General features: G+C 33.9%; 1 protein-coding gene and 1 long non-coding RNA gene across 3 annotated transcripts; one reads left to right on the forward strand and one right to left on the reverse strand.

Moving 5' to 3' along the window:
- Positions 1-1,345: 1,345 nt before the first annotated feature.
- On the reverse strand, positions 1,346-4,215 carry LOC128203734 (uncharacterized). The gene is made up of 3 exons (XR_008256033.1): positions 4,089-4,215; positions 3,077-3,193; positions 1,346-2,795 (listed from the first exon to the last, which is right to left on the reverse strand). It is a non-coding gene; the product is annotated as an uncharacterized LOC128203734 (long non-coding RNA).
- A 6,083-nt stretch (positions 4,216-10,298) lies between these two features.
- Positions 10,299-23,123, forward strand: LOC128203137 (macrophage mannose receptor 1-like). 2 transcript variants are annotated; one of them, XM_052904422.1, is made up of 11 exons: positions 10,299-10,391; positions 10,799-10,916; positions 12,475-12,582; positions 15,441-15,513; positions 16,119-16,439; positions 16,652-16,927; positions 18,277-18,432; positions 18,616-18,675; positions 19,160-19,441; positions 22,472-22,642; positions 23,005-23,123. In XM_052904422.1, exons 2-11 carry the CDS (start codon positions 10,815-10,817, stop codon positions 23,046-23,048), a joined length of 1,593 nt encoding a protein of 530 aa, XP_052760382.1. In that variant the 5' UTR covers positions 10,299-10,391; positions 10,799-10,814; the 3' UTR covers positions 23,049-23,123. The 2 variants fall into 2 exon arrangements, with proteins under 2 accessions (XP_052760382.1, XP_052760383.1); XM_052904423.1 differs by having other exon boundaries at positions 10,309-10,391; positions 10,807-10,916.
- The last annotated feature ends 633 nt before the right edge of the window (positions 23,124-23,756 follow it).

The raw sequence follows: 23,756 nt of genomic DNA on the forward strand, positions 1-23,756 counted from the left end.
CTTGTGCACTGTATTTTTTGTCATTGCCACATACCCATATACCAAGTTTTATTTCAATACCATAAGTAGTTTTAAAGTAATGCTCTGGTCAAGAAAAAGCGGCAAAGGGCAATAATTATGTAATTAGCTTAAAAACAGCTATAGTCATTGTGCACTGCACTTCCTCTCGTTGTGCTAAATACCATTGAATAATGTTTAATGAAATTCCAAAAAAGTAGTTTTCTAGTTATGCTCCGGACAGGAAAAGATACAAAGGTAATAACTCTTGCAATACGCTGAAATAGAGTTATTGTTCATGTACACTGCAGTTCTAATCATATAGGGGGAGGGGGCAACGTCACCATGCTGGAATGACAACTTGTAGGAAAGAATAAGTTACCTCATTCATCATGAAGAAGTGATATGAAATAACAATTTAACAATTTGTGTAGTACTTTAATAAATATTATCATTTCGTCCGAAAGTTGCAAACATAAATAGAACATAATTATTGAACTGTAAAGTTGCAAACATAAATAGAACATAATTATTGAACTGTTATATAAAAAGTGAACATTGTTTACTAGATGAAATGCATTTATAACATAACATGCCTTGCTTTTAGCGGTTTAATAACACTAATAATAACTTCTTCATTTACATAGTAAAGAAGAGTAGAAAATGGATGTTTTAGTTGATATTAACACAGCATTTTTTTCAAATATGATAAATATAACGCATTCAAACTAAATATGTATCAGACTATGTATGAAGGAAATAATACTATTTTTCACAAAGGTTTTGAAATACAACAATGCACGTATAAGCATAAATAGGCCAAATATGCAAAAAAATAATAGTAAACAATGTGTGAAAGTGATACTGAACACTTAAAATAATTTCTTTGTGCATTAAATGAATATATACCAGAAAAGCAATACTAAATCAAGTTCAAAATGTATAATAACATGAAGAACAACCCTTTATGAATATCTTCATAACAAATCAGAGTACATGTAAACACTAATCATTTATATCATTAGTATCAAATGTGTCCAGTTTAAAGTGTGTTTTCATTTGCATTAAATTACATGGTAATATATACCAGAAAAGCAATTATAAAAATCCTTAAATATATAAGAAACTGAAGACAATAAAGAATAACACCCATTTATGAATATCTCCAAAACAAATCAGAGGTCACCTATATATAAAACAATAATCATTCGTATAATTAGTATCAAATGTGTCTAGTTTTTGTGTGTCTGTTCATTATCTTTAAATGAACATCTTTAAAGTGAAACTCTTATTTGAAATCAATACATATAATTGTATATATAACACACATCAAATTGAATGAAAAAAACAATAACTACTTACTAAATAATGCATTTACTGAAATATCGTTTACTGATAACAAGCTTGTCACCCTGTTTATAATAGCAGAATGCATGACAAATATTAAATGATCAATTGGTGATTGCTAAAAGATTTACTGTGGTCTACTATAGTATCACACGGCAGAAATACCATGTTTTAAGTTCATTCTTATTAGCAAATTGAACTCAAGATCCTTCATTAGAAACATTGTTGTTGACATCTATCAACCCATTTTGAAAAATGAAAACAATAATATTAATTATCATAAGTCTTATTGGGGAGTAAGAGTGCATCTTTAAAAATAGTGTGTGTGTGTTTTCACTTAAATATGTAACAATTCAATTTGACAAATGAGACAAAAGTTAGGAAATAGAAGTAGTAATTGTACATAAAACAAAACATCAACACAAATTGACAAAGCTCAATATAACAGGAAATCTATATTATGAAAACACAAATCCTTAAAGGCCATAATTATTTGAACTGAATTAAGGTATAAGTAATACACACTTTTATAAAGCTTTTACGGACAACATAGTTATTATCATGGTACGTTATGGGACTTTTATCCAAATTTTGAAGATTTTTTACTGTTAATTAAAAATATTTTGTCTTTATTTGATTTTTTTTTCACATTATCAGAGATTATGAAATAAACACAACAGTTTCTGGTAAAATAAACTTCAGTTAACAGAAAAGTTACGTTCAACCGAACATATTATTGATACACATGGAAAAAAAATCATTTTGATTGATCTTGTGAGTCTTCGGAACAGAGCAGTATTTCGATGTTTGAAAATATATAGCAGTTGTATAAATTCATAAAAAAATAGTTAATAATAAGACAACCTGCTGAAATCATTTAAATATTTTCTATGATGTCTAATGAACAATTCAAAAGACAATTTATGATAGTTTACCGTTCAGTTTTGAAGAAAATATACATAATGTCATGTAACTATACATTTTTATAACTAATAAAATGCTTAAAAATCAACCTTTTTCTTGTAAAAAGCTCAATTGGACTTATTCATAAAATGTAATCATTCAAATAAATGAATTTTACTTATGATACTAACTCAGAATTCAGATTTAAAAACAATGAATGTACTTTTAAATTAAAATATGTAAAGAAACAAGAACACTAAGTAGGCGGTAATGCCCCTCCAAAAATGTCAGAGTGAAAGTTCTCAACTAATGTCTTTTGAATATTATAACATGTAAACAGTCTCTGTTGGTAATCGATGTCTATTTGTTTTATTTAGTCAATGGTATTCTAACATTTAGAACTTTTCACAATAATTCTTCACTCTTCAACATTTGAAGTTTGGTTTATTCCCATGCGTTTGTACTTGTAGTGTCTGCACAGATGAAAATTACTCAATGCTGAGTCAATGCTGATTTAACAGGTCTTTACCCATCTAGAATGTTTAGTGCTGTAAAAGAAAAATAAGTACTTTCTAACTAATTTGTATAGATAATAATACTGCCATACATATACAAAATAAAATATAAACAGTTTTCTCAACATTATTTAAAAACAACAACAATAAGCTGATACATACATGTATATAATATAAAGAAAATTACTAAATTTATCAATAAAATTCATCATCACCACCACCATCACTACCACCACAACCACTGGATTATTGAAAACAGTGAGTTTATAAAACAACAAACACCAACTCAAATATGTTTTATATGAAATACTCACATCATCTCTATCAGATGTGGATAGACATGGATGTCAAATCTGTCTCAATGATCCAACAAAGTATTTAATGCAGGCTGGAATTCTTCATATAATAGTAATATTCAGTCCTTTTCCTGCCTGAAAGAAATTAGACTTCTGATTATCAACCAACAGAAACTACAACCATAAAATACAAATGCACATGTATTAATTATACATTCTGCACTAATATCCGTTTTAGCCAAGAGTAAGGGTTGGTAGGCACAAATGTGTAGATGTTGTGCATATGGTTGATAATGATTCACAACAGTATGGCGTTCAACGAGACCTACACCAAGCAAATGAATGTCGCTTGTGTCCAAGCTGTTGTGGCTTTCAGCCCGAAACCATGTACATCTTTTAATACAGGTTTATTTTGAAAATATGCAGTTTGTAAACAAATAATGGGTATTTTTAAGTCTCATATTTTTCTAAGATAAAACAATCAAATAAAAGATTACATACTCATATCATATACATAAATGATATACATAAGTACATTTAAAAATATGTAACATGTACATAATGCACCAGTCAATTGTAACCACGGCCCTCCAGGTCTTGGGATATGCCGGGGAAATGGGCTGTGTTTTTAACTTTCAGGTGGCCTCGCAGTACAGGGTGAATACGGTGGTTTTGTCTTTGAGTCAGATATAGCAGGTAATATGCCTTACCTAGGCTCCCTGGGGTACGGGGCATATGGCGAGGATTTGACCATCAGTTCGTCCCCGCAGGACGAGGATTTTACCCGTGGTTGGCTGGACAGAAAGTCAAAGTCCCAGCTATTCCTCGGACCTGGTGGGGCTTTGTTTACAATTGACTGGTGCATTATAAGTAGATGTAAAGTTTGTAACATGTATATTTATAGTACATGTAGAAATATTAAAACGCTGTCTTAACGTTTAGCAAATAAAAATGATTTAAGAATTCCAAAGAAATTAAAAAACAAACATTTTTGAACACAAACCTTACACAACTACTCAAATATACCTACATGAATAGCCCTTTGATACGAATATCCCAATTCCATGCTGATTGTTGACATTAGTTTTTTCGACAGAAAATCTTCTCTTACGCGTATAATTCACTTATAATCCATGTTTTACTGTAATGACTCAAATTGTTAGATTATCGTAATCAACTGTCAGTGTGCACTTTTAGTGTTTACTTATTTTAAACGTATATGGGCTGTTTTAAAAAAATGGCTAGTTTTAGTTTTTCATTAACTTCTATCACATTATGCATTATAAGATTCTAATTCAATTGTCTAAAAATGCCAACTGGTGTCATATAACTGTATGTAAAATTTGGACAAGATATATTCACAGAAAAAAAAGTTATGTCCATAAAACATGCCAAAAATGTCAGGAGTGCAACAAAAAAGTGTGACATTTTAAGAAAAGCTTAAAATTCAAAATGTTATTTCAATGTCAAAATGTGGGTGAGAGATTAAATTATTTATTTTTATTCAATTTGAATGTCTTGGCTAAAAAATAACATAAAACTAAATAAAATGTAAAAATGTTTTAGGCATGAAACAAGACTGAAAAGGAATAAGGGCGGTAATGTTATTTTCCATAAAAAAATCGGTATAAATCTTTGAAAATGACTAGAACTTCTTGGAACTAATGGTATTTCATAACTTACTCTTGCTATTATAAAGTTATATGTATCCATGACTTAAACAAGTAATAATTTAATCATCATATATTTAAATTCTATTTTTAGCAGTGTATATTCTAAGATGACCCAAATATGTCAGGAGTGAAACATTTGCACTTATATGAATCACTGTGTTTGAAAAAAGAACATATATGTACCCAAATGCATTTTTCCAAGAAGTGTTTGTCTTAGAGCAATCACAAGTGGCAGTCATGATCAAAGTTATTGTTTGTGTATTGAGTATATGGCATGTATGTTAATGTCAGGAGTGAAACGCAATTTCCAATTTTGGTGCTATTTTTTAAACTAGCATATTATTAAGCAACACTGTTCAGCTGTGCATTTTTCTAATTTCTTGGTGATGATTGGTGGATAATACTACAATCTAGTTCATACATGGTAAGTGTTTTAATGCTATTAAATAAAATTGTTACAATAATAGTTTATTAGTCGAAAATATATCTGATAAAAATATATGACTAAAATGATAAACATATTTTTCTGTATGTTTTTTTTTATGTTTTCCATGCTTATGTTTTATCAAATGTTACTGCAGGTTTCTGTAAATAACAAATTACAGCATATACCTTTTCTTCTTAGCATGATTTCTTGCATGGGTAAAAATGTTTCACTCCTGACATTAAAATGATAAAATTGCATACATTCAATTTTAGAGTAAATATAAAGAGGCCAAGATGAGCATGCTTATTGTTAACCTTTTAACCATCAGAATATCATTAAGAAAAATAAAAAAAATCAATATAGGACACAAACCAATATAATAACATCCACAGAAAGAGTTCGAAAACATAGACAGAAGTTGAAAAAGGATGATGAACTACTTGAAATGGCGAAACTGAAAAAAGAAGCAAGTCGAAAATACAAATAGACAGTAAAGAAAGAAAGAGAACCAAACACAGTTGTATATGAAAGAATGAAAGCTTAACAGAGAATGGGAAAAGAAAAGTAGAAATTGCAAAGCTGCCAAAGCTGGAAGAAAACTGAATAGTAGAAGCTCCCGGACATTATCCAGAAGAACAAGAAAGCAGAAAAATGTAAACATTTGCAAATCTGCCAAAAGACCATGCAGGCATCTACTAGAAAGTCTTAGAGCTTATGCAAACACTATGGATCATATAGTAAAGAATGCTTCACCACGAAGGCTGTCACATATGAACATATTAACAAAGAAGGATACAGACAATGTTGAAGAAGTACTTGGGATTAACAAAATTGGCCGACCAAGAAAAGACAAAGAAAGTTGGCATTTTTTGGCACAAATAACACTGTAAATGGCAAAGTGAAGTGGGACATGAACAGGTACATACATGCTTTAATAATAAATGTCACAAAAATGCTTTTATAAATAAATGAATATCACAGAAATGCTTTTATAAATAAATGAGTATCACAAAATTGTTTTTATAAATAAATGAATATCACATAAATGCTTTTATAAATAAATGAGTATCACATAATGCTTCTAAGTAAATTATGCCACAGGCATTCAAATAATGTTGAACAAAAGTATAATAACTTGTGAAGTTGTAGAATTACTTATAAATGATTTTTGTTTTAATTCTTTTTTATATAACTTGTAGTAGAACAAATGCAGTAAGGTGAGTTTCAAGCATTTACAAACAATTATTTTTACTCTAACAACTAAGTTTTGATTTAAAAAAATGACAGATATAAAATGTACATGACCAAATTAATAGATTAATTTTGATCTCCATACTTCAGTTATGCACCCCAGGACTTTGTTGCAGTCAAACTGAGCTTACGTAGAAACAAGCATTATCTATGGCCCTTATATCTGTATATATGGCTAATGAGATACTAAAAATAAGTTTTTAGAAACTGACACTTCTTACATAAGATAGGCAAATAGGATGAGATAGGATGTTAATGTTATTATTCATGTGTACTATTTAGCTCTATTTTCCACATATAATCTTGAAATTTACATAAATTTACAGGTAATTAAGTTGGATAAAACAAGTATATAGAGTTAAGGTTAATCCAGAAGACAGGCCGGCCGGGAGGGTATACGGTACATGGTCAAATGATGATGGTTCCTGGCAGTCAGTACATGATATTTTACAAACTCTAACTCAGCCTACGGTACACTGTTGCCTGGTTGTGGAATCAAAATTGAGATCAACATACCACAGGTTGCACATGCAGAAGGATTCATTCCTAGTGTTTAAGTTGACATACACGTCAGGAGTGAAACATGTTGACATTTCATGTTTTCAGAAGTTATGATGGTTATATTCTGTTAATAGTACGGGGTTACTTTAATATGCAACAAATCAGTACTATAATTACCTGTTCTTATCAAAGTGTTTGTAAGTTAATTAAAGTTGAAACTCTGTTGTTGTTTCTTGTATCAAATTCATCCTGTTATTCATAAAGTGATAAGAAATCAAAGTTTCAGTATTAAAACTGTTGAATAAATAAGTATTTGTTATATTCTTTGCACATAACTATTTTTGTAGACTACAATGACAGCTTATTATAATGAGGTAATCAAATGTTTACTCAGACCTGTTTAAAATTTTGACCATTTTTACATGTTTTCTGCCATTTTTTGTTTAAAATATTCATGACAAAACCGAGTTTCCAACTATTAATCGACGATGTAGAAATTCCATTATTGACCTATGAATAGCGGGGAAATACCTTCTGGTTCTAAAAATAGCAACATCCGGATATGTGTAGTGTTCTAAAAATAAAACAACTCGGGGGCAATCGTAATACAATTTTACTAATGTCACCTTCAACACATTAAAAAAAAAGTCAGGTGAACATTTAATCCAATATCGATTAAATTAAAGAAAACAGCTTAACTCATTGTTTATTAATGCAGTAAACATAACAAAACAACATAAAACATAATTATTCCCATTCACGCAATGTTTACCTGAAATATATACTATAATAGCTGATAATTCACCTGGATAATACCTTTAGAATACAACTCACATTTGCAGCTAATAAAACGGTTCATCGACCATGCTAAATCGTAAAGAATTTTAACGTTTAGCTTTCAAATTCCGCCTAATCAGAATCTGTGCAAGCGTTACCATATTGGGAAATGTACTTTACCTGTCCGTTCTACTTTATGCACACATGTATATATCATCCGTACATGGTTTTGTTTATATTTATTCAGAAGATATGTATTTGTGTCTTCATTTACGCCCTTGAAATAAAGATGTCAAGGCCACACCAAATTGATAACTTGTTCATCGGATTTTTTCCAAAAAATAATGGGGCGAGCGAGCGAAAAATAATAAAACTATTTGATTTGCATTTAGCTATAAAGAGGAGCGAGCGAAGAGCGAACAAATATATATAGTCTTTTAACTCACTTTTGCTCACATTCTATTCACTTATTAACTATGATATTGTAAACAGTACAAGGATAACATCCAGTGAAAGAATGGTAACACTAAAAGATAATTCTATACAAATATTAGTTTTGAGATCAAACAAATGCTATTTGAGATCAAGCAAATGTATTTCTTTAAAATATTTAATAAATGAGAGAACTCAAACCCACAGTTTTCCAGTTTTTTAAACCTTTTTGCTTCTTTTTTTTTTCAAAATACCCTATGCATGGCTAAGTTTAAGCCAGGACACAAGCGTCAATGGTCACAGCCACCTTCCTGCCCAATGGCATATCCAAATCTATTAACTAGGTTTTCCACTTATCCTTAGGAAAACTTGGTTAAAAATAACTCTCTATTAAAATACATTGTCATATCTCATGCCATGGAAATGACTAGACAAGGTGACTTGAAAAATAACTCACAAAATAAATATAGGCATTTGCAATCAAATATAAACTACAGCTATCACTCTTGCAATGACTACACGATTGGCCTTGGTAGCCATCTTAGTTCTGGAATAGAATTTACAAAAATCCTACACCGTATTGTAAACCATTTCAGCACCAAATATGTCACAGAACATTCCAGCCAGCGCCAGATTGATTTTAGGCTTTCTCAGAATTTAACGCTTATCTTTTTTAAACTTGCAGATTTTCCTTAATTTTTTTAGATATCTTGTTCAAATTTAGACAAGTAATAGAAATACGAAAGACACTTGCGAAGTAACATTCTACGTCAGTTAGCATGAAAATGCTGTATTAATAAACGTTATTATACCTAAAATACACACAACATTGATGCTTGTATTGATGGATTTGTGAATTGTGTTTGAATATGCCAATTTCCGTGAACATGGAATGGTCCCCGGGCCAGGGTGGCATGTGTTCTCCGCAGTGTTATTTTGCCATCGCTTCAGTAGTTCATCAGGTTCGGTACGAGAATGAAAAGTGTTATCGAAGAAAGCTCTTGAAAATATGTTGCATTTTGCTGTTAATATAAGTGACGTTTTGAATATAGTTTATGAAACATTCGGATGACCTCGGATGTATATGGACAGTTTACAATGTCAGAAATCTTTACTACATTTAACTATGCTGTAAGTAGATGCTCAGGAATTTTAATTTAGCAGTTTAATTTGATGACTTCACGCTTGGGAATCTTTATTATTTATGCAATAACATACTTCACTAGCAACCAATTTAAACTTAGTAATACAAAATAATCGTTAACACATTATTATTAATTAATACTTTTATTTATTTTTTTACGAACTATTTCTACTGATGTACCGGCATATTCGATTTGGCGAATGTTTATGGGAATGTGTCATTGTTCTGTTTAAAGGAGAGTGATCGGATGTACTGGGATGGACACAAGGCCAGGTTGGCATATAAAAGATGGAGACAAATACGCATATCCGGTTGATGTGTGGTAACCACGTCATCTGGAGCGCTCATAACTACATTTAGAGGAACTCAATCCTCAACCATAGAGACAGTTGTAAGTAAATTGTATTCTAAATTAAACACATGTTTTCATTGATACCTAAATTTAAGTTATAATTTAAAAAAATGCATTTGTATATAAATTTAAAGTAAGAGGGGATCTTACTTGACTTATAAGGCTACCTACAAGCATTTTTAAAACGTTGAAAATATAAAGAAATCGGTTGAAGTATTTACATCGAAGTTCATGCAGAACAACAGTGAAATGTATAAAACTGGATACAATGTCGTGAATAGTTTGTGCATTAAAACTATTTGATTGTTGATAGTTGTAATTTGATAGCTACGTTTACCAATAACATTAACATTTAGACCGACTTCATTTTCACCAAAGAATTAACAACATTCTTACAACAGACTGTGTAGTCATGCTAACGGCCACCTAAGAATCGCGAGTAAATTGTATTGGTCATTAAACATTTTGGCTTTGTTGTTCAGCTAAACAGAGCTCAACAATAATAAAGGTGCTTATTTGTATCACTTGTAAATACTACCAGTTTATTTATAATATACGGTCTGTTGCTACTTTCCCTGTTTCTGTTCCTTATTTAGGCCATAATGATGTACTGACTTCAGGTTGAATGCGCTGTTATCGGTTTAGAACATTAAATTCTTATCGTATACTCTTGGCCATTTATAGGAGCAAACTATCTTTCAAAACCTATATCGGACGTAGCGGTAGGTCAGTGTTTTCTGACAGCACATTTCAGCGAACGAATTTCGTCCTTACCTGTAAGTATTTTACCCCCTTTCATGTGAATTTAAACTTATTTCATATAATTTATAGCTGTTCAAACTGATATTTATATAATCAATATATACTATACCGTTGAATTAGATTTTGCCATGTACGTACATTATACAACTATTCTATGACCATGTCGTTGGTGAACCGTCTTATTGCAATACACATGGAGAATGAAGAATGTGGACAAGTATCCGCTCCCTATTTATTACACTGTAGTTCTGAATGGCACTCAAGAGATCCAGAATGGATTCCCGAAGCGACGGCAGATATTTTCATTTATACTGTTATGAAATTATATGATACCATAGATGAACAAAATTAAACGTAGCTTTCTGAATAGATTATGACACCTGCTTGAACAATCTCGTGAAAATTAACATTTTTAATTGAGTTTTGAAGAGTTCGTCATGTGGACACACGTGTTTCTCGCGGTCCTCACAGCTCTAGTGATCCGAGCCGACTACGATTGTATTTGGAACTACAATATCGAAATACAAGTGTATGAACAGGTTAGTGGAGGTAGTAATTAAGATAAAATTGTAGAAGGACATCCATGCACTCGTGTTATGCACAGGTGGCAGTTACGTTGACATGACCAACCCTATGGCCACACCACACTCATTAAAAACTCAGTAATTTCTTAAGGAACAAAATTTTAAAACCCTAAATATAACCAACAATACCAATAATTATTTTTCCCCAAAACATTCTAATATTCCAATAAAAGGCTCTCGTACGGACAATGGTGTTTCTGTAAAGCTCGTAATTAACTTATTTTGTTAACCAATTGTCTCCAAACATCTTGCATTCTTCTCAGAATATAATACGTTTTGATATTTTAAGACCAAAACTCCGAGAAGCCCTGGGAAGGCAAATCCTAATCACCATCGGAATCTGTGTTTTCAAAACATTTTGCTATTTTCGTAAAATAAAACGACGGACTGGGTACAAAAACTGTCGCAGGCAATACAACAAAAGTTAACAACCTACTCACACGCAAAATATATTCAAAAATCGCTACCAGGTCAGTAATACAACGTTAGTTTGTTTTCGACCTCAATTGGGACATGTCAACGCAACTGCCGCCTACGGTTTTATTGACCAAATTTAACTGCACTTTATCGAATTGTTGATTTTTTCATACGCATTTCTTCAATAAGTAAATATTCTTATTTCAAAGCTGATACTTAAAGCTGCACTCTCACAGATTGAACGTTTTGACAATATTTTTTTTACTTTTTTTGTCTTGGAACGAGCCAATTTTTACGAAAATCCATGGAAACCAGTTATATAAGACTGCTGACAAAAAATAGATCGCACATTTTTATATTTACGTTCAAAAATTGATGTTTTATGCATTTTTTGCGTAAGTATCTGCAAACAAATTATATAAGATTGCTGACAAAAGATCAGATTACGGATTTTCATATTTCCGTTCGAAAAATAATGTACTAACGGTTTAAGCCATAAAACATTATTTTTCGAACGGAAATATGAAAATCTACAATCTGATCTTTTGTCAGCAATTTTATATCATTCGTTTGCAGATACTTACGTAAAAAATTGCTCTTTCTAGGCCAAAAAAAAGTTTGTTGCATTGATCTTAAAGCTGCACTCTCACAAATATAACATTTTTACAGCTTTTTTTTATTTTTTGTCTTTGAAAGAGCAAATTATTGCGTAATATCTGCAAACCAAAGATATAAAACTGCTGACAAAAAGTCGGGTCGCGCATTTTCATATTTCGATTCGAAAATTAAAATTTTAATGCATAAAACATCAATTTTTGAACATAGATATTAAAATCTGCGATCTTTTTTTTGTCAGCAGTCTTATATAACTGGTTTTCTTGTATTTTCGCAAATATTGGTTTGTTCCAAGACAAAAATAAAAAAGTTGTCAAAACGTTCAATCTGTGAGAGTGCAGCTTTAAAATGGATTGTCATTCGATTGTTGATATATGTACTAATTCTTTATCAGTCTGTATAATTCTTCAGGACACCAACTAACATACTATAAACAGAAGTGCCAAGTTGAAACTATTAAGTACATTTTATTCTCCACCAGATGTCAAACTCGAGTACAGTTCTCGGTTCCATGTTCGAGTTTGACTGTAAGGCATTGGGTGCAGCTACCAGTGACCCCCACTGGCACTCAGTGCAGTTTGAACACAAGGTACGTTATAATTATCTATGGCAAAACTTTGGCAAAACGACTGAAATCCCGATCGCTAACACGCCCTATTGTATTATACCTATCACTCATCAATAATTTTTAGAGTGGAATATTTACGAGTATGTGTGAATTCATTCTGGAAAATGATCACAGATCCGACAGATTCTGCAATGAAGTGGGTCTTACAGTTAGGACCGAAATCATAAACTGTATTAAATTAAATTCAAGGGCAGTAATGTCAGGTGCGTCCATGCTTCCCGGTTCATTGTTTTGAGTGATTAGACGTCCTCGATTCGGTGAGTATTACCACTGTTTTCTTTATGTTTTAACGATAGTTTTTAGAAAGCATATATGACGTAAGTTATCACGAGGTTTACACATATTGCCTGTACCAAATTACCCTTCTTAGACGTGTTAAGAACATATACATGAATTAAAAAAGGTCGACGCCTTTTATTCGTTATTTTAATGTGCCATTGATCTTCAAGATTTGGGATGAGCATAGGTTCTAAATATGTACAGAATGAACCAGCAAGCATTTTCGTAAATAAGCCGATTTAACTCCAAAATTGACTGTCTGCATTCGGAAAACAATAGCAATACTGTAATTGTCCAAAACAAAGCATCGTGTGGGGTTTGTACGCAATAGAAGGGTATTATATAGTTGTTTTGTAGCAAAAAATGCATTGAGTGAGTCGGGAAGCCCAGTAAGAACGTGCATTGCTTTCACGAGATATTTTCGTAAACGAGCAATTGCTCTTCATTCGGTGCACAAGGTCGTTTCTAAAAATTATCGTTGAAACATATAAAAAAAACAGTGGTAATACTTACCGAATCGAGGACGTGTATCACTCAAAACAATGAACCGGAAGCATGGACGCACCTGACATTACTGCCCTTGAAACTACTGATGTCTGATTGAAACAACTGGTTGATAGTCAACTCGGGTACTTTAAGCTATGAGAGCCTCAGATGAGTGTTAGATTAGAGGTATGATTTAAGGAATGGAATGCACCCACAATAAGTTCTTGTAAGTTTTGTTTTACAGCCTGTGATAACAAAACCGCTATTCGCAACTTAAGAGTCATACACACATATTACAATTCTGATGCTGTTCATATATGACCCACTTCGTGTAAAAGTGTCTTCTATTGGGAATGCCTTTCATCAAGAATGACGTCTTTGTCGACGATGCGTGATCGAAGCCCGTATTTACTAACGTCTGATTCGGAGTTAAAGATTCAGGCATTCGGAACTCCTCGGCCATTTTTATCGAAAACAACCTCGGATGTATGCCGGTACATCAGTCGAAGTAGTTCGTAATTTTTTTAATTATATCATTAATTAAATCTAGTGTTTTAGAGTTGTATTCATTGATCAAAGTTTTAATTGACTGCCAGTGTAGTGTATTATTGCAAACATAATTAAGAATCCCAAGAGTTATGTCATAAAGTTGAACTGCTAAATAAAATTACTACGCGGTCTACTTGCAGCGGACTTAAATGTACCGCTTTTTGAGTACGTAAACCGTCTAAATACATCCGAGGTTGGTTTTCGATAAAATGGCCGAGGAGCTCCGAATGGAGACTCAGGCTCAGAAAATGAAACTCAATTGTTTAAAAATATCTATAATATAACAGTTTTACAAAAGATATCTGTTTGAGTGTTGATTAGTTCTCATGTGTAACATGTGCAACAATTGTTAGCATCTTTACTCCTGCAATAGTATTGTTAAAACAAAAGGAGGCTTCAGCTTTTCTGAGTCTATGTCTCTAACTCAATATATTTTTGAATATTTCCCCAGTTGTTTGATAAATGTTTAGATGTCGGTTCCAGTACTCGTGTATATTGGAAATTCGTTGGGTTGACTGATCGTTTTCTGACACTATCACAATTCGCTGTTTGCGCTAGTGTTAGTGTTATAGTCTTACTTATTAATCCGTTTTCGTCAATGGGAAAATTAAGTTAACTGAAACCCGAATGTCGATACGCAAAGTGCACTGACAAGGAATAAAAACATTATTTCAAAATTGAGAACAAAACAAAAATACAAATAAACGATACTTATAATCAAACAATTAGCATAACGTGTCTGTGTATACGCAACATTAAACGAATGTTCAAGATGCGATTCCAAGGCATGTACACATTATATATAAAGCTACAAACGTCTCACAGTTTGATATTAAATAAATATTACTGACTACTGAGGGTCATATGACATTATATGGACCGTCTAGTCCCCCCCCCCCGCCCCACGAAGGTGTATATGGAGCGAGGAGTTAGCCGTGGTCCATTTATCTTCGGGGGGCTGACTGGTCGGTCTTTATTATGCTATATGGCCTGAAGTGGTGCGTAATATTTCTTAAATTAAACCGAACACTTACCATTTAAAGATTTTAAAGCGCCTTTGATTTGTTTATTGAAGAAATCTAAAAATGTTTACTTGCGAAAAAACGTCGTTGTGAAAATTGCAAGCAGGACTCACCAGTTTTATGACGTCAGCGGACAAAGTCATTATATGGACCGCTGAAGTCATAGAGACAGTTTTTTATTGAAAACAATTGATATACGAATCGATCAACTTTATATACACAAAGAAGGGGCACATTTAAGTATATATATATATAAATATATATAACGGATCTCTGTCATAAATGATGTTTGATCATCACCGGGATTCATACGATATTAACATTATCTGTTCGTTTCTTACATACAAAATAGGTTGTTTCTTTCACATATATTTAATTTCTTCAACGGCACCTTGTGTGACACATTTCTGTCACGAACATTATTCCTTTAAATACACATACGAAATGTATTGTTATCAGATTATTCATTATATCGATGCCTAGCTTGGTTACGTGGAGGAGGCAGAAAACGTTCAGGTCCAGACCTGTCCCGGTGCCCCTCCGGATGCTGATATAGGTATGATATAGATAAGATAACCTTTTAATGCACCAGTCAATTGTAACCACGGCCCCCAGGTCCGGGGAATAGCGGGGACTTTGACTTTCGGTCCAGCCAACCACGGGTAAAATCCCCTTCCTGCGCGGACGAACTGATGGTAAAACCCCGGCCAAATGCCCCCGCACCCCAGACACTCTATATAAGGCCCAATCTCCGCTAAATTTGGCGCTAAGACAAAACCACCGCGGTCACCCGGCCCTGCGGGGCCACCTGGAAAATAAAAACACGGCCCTTTTCCCCTGCTATCCCGGTATACCCCCGGACCTGGGGCGGGGGCGTGGTTACAATTGACTGGTGCATTATTCTCTCGTATACGCATGTGTACTTGCATCAAAGACAAAATGCATTTGTTGATAACGTTATGTTTGTATTTTTACGATCGTACCTATGTAACTCGTAAAAAAGTAATAAAAACCCATATCTAACTGAAAACACTATGTGTTATGTGAATGATTGAAACAAATGAAATTACAATAATTCAGAAACTCGATTTGCCAAAATGTGTCGAGATGTGATGTTATGTTTTCCATTTAATTCATGTGTCATTGCTTTCGTTCATCTAGTGACCACAACATCGACCCCTTCACCCAGCAACAGTGTAAGCGTTGTGGCACACACTATCACAACAACGGGGATGATGACAACATCGACTCCACCTTCTACTACCTCAACAACAGAGACCACGCCGTCACCGACCACAGCAACGACTACAGTCACCACCTCTACAGAAATGACGACTCCTTCAACACCAACAACCACTACTCAAGGTCAAACCCCTGTTCCATATACAGAATCTACAACTACGTCATCGACTACATCATCTACTGTAACAACAACAACCACCGTTATGGATTCCACCATTGCAACTTCTGCTATTCCAGGAGGTACGGAGCAATTATAGTGAATATGAAATTGCACGAACACACATTCTTGTTGCACATGTCAGTGAACCTCTAAGAGTAGGATTATTCTAAACATAGCATTACCTTTTTGGTTATGTAATGGACAAGGCAGTTAAATTGGTTTCACTTTAATTTGAAGTCTTACATGCGTGATATACTCAATAAGTCAGTCATTTCGTAATCTTACTTTTCAGTTCAATATGGTTGTGCAGAAAAGTATTTTCAACATGCCATAACCTTCCACGGTCAACTGTTTACTATGGACAACACATGCTATGAATTGGTCCATACCCCAACATCATGGACGTCTGCTGAAGGCGATTGTCAGAGAAGAGGGGGTCATCTTGTACATATCGAGAACGATAATCAACAGAATCGCCTTTACGACGTTGTGAAGCAGTACCATCATAACCATGTCTGGATTGGGCTAAACGACCGCGATACAGAGGAGCATTTTGTTTGGAGCTCAGGTGAGTCTTATAGACTTCTCATCTTTCACATCAAGTTTCACATTACAAAAAAAATGTAAATATTTGTCCACGATTTCAAAATGTTGTCTTGTTAAATGCATGCAAGGTTAGTTTCTTCTTCCTTTACATTATAATATAGAGGCTGAGATAGTTGTCAGATAAAATTATAATATAATTTTCTGGTGTGGATGGAAAATCCGTCCCAAGGAACGTCCCAAGGTCTGGTCCCAAGGTGTGGATGGAATATCCGTCCCAAGGATCCGTCCCAAGGTTCCCATGGAACCCGATAATGAGGATTACCCAGTTATCGGCTACCAAACGTGCCTGGGGGTAGGATTTCGGCAGGCGTTTGGGAATACATGATTTATACTTGTTATGTTATGAAAGTTGTCGATATAACGCAGTTTTGTACATTTCAATAAAACTTTCTTGCGTCGTTTTTTACTGACATAATGAAGTGCAATAATTTGAAAAACAGGGGCAGAGAGCGTTGTTTTGACACACCACTTTGACCACGCCCATCCCCCACCCCATTTTCCCCCAACGTCCCAGGGTTATTAATAATGATTGGGGAACTGTTACTTATGATTACCTAAAAAAGATTTTTTTATTCTATAAACTATGTAAAGAGTGACGACTTGCCACTGTATTGCCCTATATTTGCCGAGATGAGCATGTTCAAGAAGCCATAACTTTGTTAAATCGCAACCAAACTCTACAATTTTGTATTTCCTTGTAGAGTTTATAACAATCTTAAAGAAAATGTACACTTTAACCGAAAACAAATGCCATTTCAAACCCGAAATGCAAAAAAACATGCTACTCGACGAGCCAACTACCCGCTAATTTCATCCAAGTTTTCCAGACTACAATGCATTATCCCGCTATTGCATCATCAATTCAACATTTGTGTCTGAGATTAACCATATATCTATCTCGATACCTGTCTTGAACTTGTCCATCTCAGCAAATATTGGGAAATGCAGGGGCAAGTCGTCAATCTTTACAAAGATCATAGACTAAAAATTCAAAAAAATATTTTTTTCATTTTTTTTGTTATCATTTGTAACAGTTCCCCCATCATTTTAAAAAAAAATGGGGGAAGGGGCGTGGTTAACGGGTTGTGTCAAAACAATACACCCTGCTGCCCTTGTGGTTTGAAAAGTCAGTCGACTTCAGAGAGCTTATTCGAACATAGCATTTTAGTAATAAACAACTGAATGATTTGCAAGATCACTTTTATTTATATATGTGTTTATTTGCATTTGCCTTCTTTAAATCATATAAATTTAACATTTAACATTGGTGCTTTGTTGCGAGTGAACCATATGCCAATGTGTTTAATGCAGGATATCCCGTGAGCTACACACATTGGCATCCAGGTAGGGATTCTCCACTACCCGAGATTATCCTCCACGAAGACTGTGTCAGGATGGATACGGCGTATAGTGGACAGTGGGAAGATGTGCGTTGTGGGGAAGACTTTGGCTACATATGTGAATTTGGTTAGCGTAATTGTTAGTATTTGAGTTAATTTGTACGCTTTTTCCCAAGCGTTTTCATAAAATGACAAATTACATGTTTTTCGATGTTGAAACGTGATTATTATTCCGTCATTCAAATCTATATTAACAATAATTAAACGAAAACAGTTGCAGTTAAAAATCAATACAATGATATTTTTTCAGCCACAAGTTTGTTAGCTGCCACCACCACTGCTGTACCAAATACACAAGTTGACACTGACGGTAACAGGGTGTACTCTAATACTTTTCAATATGCCACTGAATTATTTTGTCAATGTTTTGAAGGTTTAGCCCTTTCTCATGTCCAAATCAAACTTCATCACGCACAGGAATGGGACACAATTTAAACGACGAAATAACGTTGAGTTCGTATACAATTGGCGCACCTTTCTGAAAAACTACAAAGAAAAAATGTTTGTTTCATTTTAAAGTAGCAAAGTATTTCACCTCGCTACGTCACTCGTCAAATATAACATTTGGTGCTCATTCGGTTAAATGTATTGCTATCTTACACTGAAGAAAACCCTCTATCCTCTAAAGTATCCTCTATTTGTATTTATTCTGTGTATTTTCCGGACACGGTCTACAAAATAAGATTACCGGACAATTTTTCACATTTGTCGTTAAAAGTGAGTTGGTAAAAATTATACAGAAAATTAGAAATGTTTCAATAAAACAACATTCGAAACAAAATGTACAATTTTAGGCGATGTTCGCGTTTGTCCTAGCCGTGTGCAGTATTACGCCCAGACAAACCATTTAACCGTTGGACAATTCAACCAAAGCTGTTACGAACTGCTCAAAACCACGATGACCTGGGGTAACGCTGATGATATCTGCCGAAGGTCAGGCGGCCATCTTGTGTCCATCAACGACGCCACTGAGCAACAATACATCCAGGGCTTCATGATGCGACATGGTCCACGATCCACGGTGTGGGTCGGATTGTTTGACAAAGGATCTGAAGGCGTCTACCACTGGCTCTCTGGTATGTAAGATATTATGTTTATTAAATCCCTGGTAAACGAGTTATTAGGTTCAATGAATACATCGTGATGTGCACAGGTGACGTGATGTGCACATGTGACGTGATGTGCACATGTAAATATTTTCGTTTGGTTAGTTGCATATTCTTTCATTTTGCTATATCTATTAACAAATTCATCGGAGAAATTTTAACAGAAATTATGTTGAATTACACTTCCATTAATTTAAAAGTAAGATCTGAAATTTAAACTTTTCGAACATGCTCAATACTTATTTTTAAACGAATCGAACTGTGTTCAAAAGTTACGCGGTTCGTGCTTTTTGTCTTCATTTGCCTAGTAGCATGGGAAGTCATTCGGAGAAACAATGTACAGTTCTTACTACACCTTTAACCGCAACATGGCCCTTTCATTTTCGGAATATTTGTTAACTGATTGGCTCTCCTAAACAGAGTCGGCATTGTAAATGTATACATGTATGTTCTCTGTCCAATCACCGGAGTTTATCCCGTTTCATGCATGAACTGGTGTTAGTCTTCGACAGCGTCTGATGCAATTATACGATATGATTCGAAACAGCAGTATATACCACAGTAGTCTTGTATGCTCGTATACATGTATTATTGACGTTGAGCGTGGAAACGTTTGGAACAAGTTTTGAATAGGTTTCAATGTTGAACCATGGAGAGTAATGTGATACATATGGAGCAGATAACCCTATTGTTGTATAATAAAAACTATTAAATATATTTGATAAAAACAACCATTATGATCAAACAATTGTATAAGCTGATTAACGAAAAAAGAAAGATTAAAATACAAAACGTATGTCTTTATTATTACACACATTTGGACACGTTTAATGGGTATTTAAAATAATCACTTGTCCCCAAACTCGTAGATTACGGTTTATATAGCTTGGTTCACGAACCTTAGGACCCGATTCATCAAAGCTCAGAACAAATTAAGGAGGATGCATTGCTATAAATATAAAATAATCTGATATTTAAATAAATTTGAACTTGAAAATTCAATGACAATTCATTACATAAAACGGTATAAATGATACAATGTAGGAATTATACGTAACCCTAACTATGCTATAAGCTTGGTCGTATCATTGTCCTATATTCTCTATTTCTTCAAATTAATATTATTTGGCTTTTAATTGAAAAAAATAAATAAAAATAAAGGTATAAGTGTGGTAATTATAAATTTAAAAAATATTTTAACACAATACTACCTAGTTAAAATTTGTATATATATATATATATATATATATATATAAAAATATTTTTGCTAAAGTTAGACTTAACTTTCGGTTGTATAGCATGTTTGTTAATACGATAAATTCGAAAAATAAAACTGGGTTCTTAAAATAAATGTCAAAACGGTAAAGAGAAGTCACTTTTCGATACGTAACATTACTAAAGATGCTGGGCCTGGGAATTTAGACGTATAGGATTCTTGTGAGGTTAAGTATCTCACTGGTCATATAATGTCATAACTTAGATTAGTTCGGAAATATTTTATTTCCTTTATTTTTTGTAATACAAATGTACATATAATTTTAACTTACAAAAATGTATATTATTCTTAATTTGACCATGACTAAACTTTAAAGGCAAGTCGCTAATCATAAGGAAATAATGCCTTTTGATATTGAGGTAATATGGTCAAATGTCAATGTCGTTGTGACCTAAAGATTATTTTTAGGTGAAAATCAGTTTTCGATCAATATCAGAAGACCACTTAGCCTCAGGGTTCTTGAGGTCAGTAGTTACAGGTCGTGGTGACCATCAGTTGAAAATATATCTGAAGAACATTTTGGCTCAGGGACCTCAAACGTGGTAGTGCCATAAGTCATGACCAGCAGATGAAACATATAATTGTTTAGTTTAGTGGATCAAAGGTAAAGTTGATGATGAACATATGCTGAACATATGCTAAATATCGGTCTCCGATCAATATCTGAAGATCGCTATGGCCCAACGACCTCTAACTTTGTCGACCGGTTGGTCATGACCAGCAAATGAACCTTATTGCTTTTGAGATCAGTGGGTCACAGACCAAGGTCGTTGTTATCGTAAGCTAAAAAGACGCACTTTCCTATCAATAATTGAAAAATGCAGAGGTCCCTCAAACATGACCAAAACCCTAACTATTTTGACGTCAGCTGGTCAAAGGTCAAGGTCAGTTTTCGTTAAATGCTGAAAAATGCTACTATCCAGGACCCCCCTACTCTGTTTTCTGGTGAACTGCATCTGCTTCCTTTTATTCATGTAACAAAAACATACACGACGTCTTTGATGCTTTGCATTAAAATTAGTCTTGTTAGATGAGACAAGTGTCTAAATATACCAACTAAGTGGGCGACCATGTTGACCACACTCAGACTGTGTAATCTTGGACTTGTCAATAGGAAGTCCGGAAAGATTGATATCATACCTCCGCCATATCTAGTATCGCATTATATGCATTATTGTTGAATTGAGAAGGTGGCCTTTAAATGAAAATATACCAACTAAGTGGGCGGCCATGTTGACCACACTCAGACTGTGTAATCTTGGACTTGTCAATAGGAAGTCCGGAAAGATTGATATCATACCTCCGCCATATCTAGTATCGCATTATATGCATTATTGTTGAATTGAGAAGGTGGCCTTTAAATGAAAATATACCAACTAAGTGGGCGACCATGTTGACCACACTCAGACTGTGTAATCTTGGACTTGTCAATAGGAAGTCCGGAAAGATTGATATCATACCTCCGCCATATCTAGTATCGCATTATATGCATTATTGTTGAATTGAGAAGGTGGCCTTTAAATATCTCTATCATTGTCAGGTGAGAAGATGGGTTATCGGCCATCGTGACCATCAAACTCAAGACTGTGTGATCTTGAAATCTGAGACGGGAGTCTGGGACGATTGAGATATTTTGTCTATTGTAATGTCGTATATCTGTATCATCGTACTGTTTAGATCGAACCATTTCTATATCTTGTTAGATATGTCTGTATGATTGTCAGGTGAAAAGGTTACCTATACCAACTGGGTGAGTGGCCATGTTGACCATGGCTCTAAAGACTGTGTGATCTTGGACCCGGCGAGAGGGGGTGTCTGGGACGACGGTGATTGTTCTCCCGGTTTGTTCATATTCGGTAATGGAGAAGACCATCACTACGGGCTCTGTGAATTTAGTGAGTAGTCTCGAATTTTAGAAAATTGTATATAATAAAAAAGTGTAATTCCTTACCAGTAGATAGTGTGTTGTTTATTTACAGTGCTAGTGAAAATGTTGACAATCGACTGACGTTTTCATGTTGTTGATATGTGTATAAGTCTACTTATCAACATTTTACGTGTTTCTCTTTTGAAAATCTTCTAAACATTTCTTCAGTTAAGAGATAGTCTGAGTCATAAAAGAGAGTATGTCCATGCCCGCATAGTCATCCATAGGGACACCAAAAAGACTTACTACTAACTACTAACTTGGGACTAACTACTCTATTACTAATCAATCACCACAATCACTCACTTATTCCGTTGTTTGTTTTTTCAGAAATGCAGTCGGAATCACAACACTCGGCAGTTCTAGTCGGCTGATTGCATTAATTTATAAAGGAAAAAAAAACAAGATATGTTCTATGTTATACATTTAAATAAAGAACACATAACCTATTTGCTGCTGTTTAGTCGTCAATACTGCTCGTATATACATAAATCCGGACGCATTTTAATACATACCAATTTAACATCTAAATCGGGCTTAGATGGATTTACTATTATATATCCACTGTTATAAGAATGTGTAGAAGGGTGGTAATGTTAACAGATATATACATACAATTAAAATGATCCCTAGTATGACAATGTCTTCAAAGAAACGTTCTTGGACGTATTGGTAGGGTGACTTTCAGCACTTTTGAAAACAGGGACCCTGACCCCCCTTTGCTACATTTCATGTTATATGCCAAAATAACCGGGAAGGTCTGAAGTTTATCAGACTGCCGGCATAAATTGGCATAAATGGCGGCGAGCCGAGAAAATCCAAGATGGCCGACAAAGATGGCCGCCAAAATCTGAAAATCAGCTATACTCTTTTTTGCCTTGTTAATATAACTTTTATCTTATTTTTACATATTTTTCCATCTCATTTGCAAGAATATAGTTGGTTTATGTCTTTTCAGGATGTAACTAGGTAAAAATATAAAAGATTTACAATTTTTTCATAATAAATAGTGAAAATTTTGCCAGAATTTTGCATATGAGGGTTCTATTTTAATTTGTATCTTTTTATTTATTGCACCCATT

The sequence above is a fragment of the Mya arenaria genome, chromosome 9 (genome assembly GCF_026914265.1).
Source record: "Mya arenaria isolate MELC-2E11 chromosome 9, ASM2691426v1".
In the NCBI taxonomy this organism is placed as follows: domain Eukaryota; kingdom Metazoa; phylum Mollusca; class Bivalvia; order Myida; family Myidae; genus Mya; species Mya arenaria.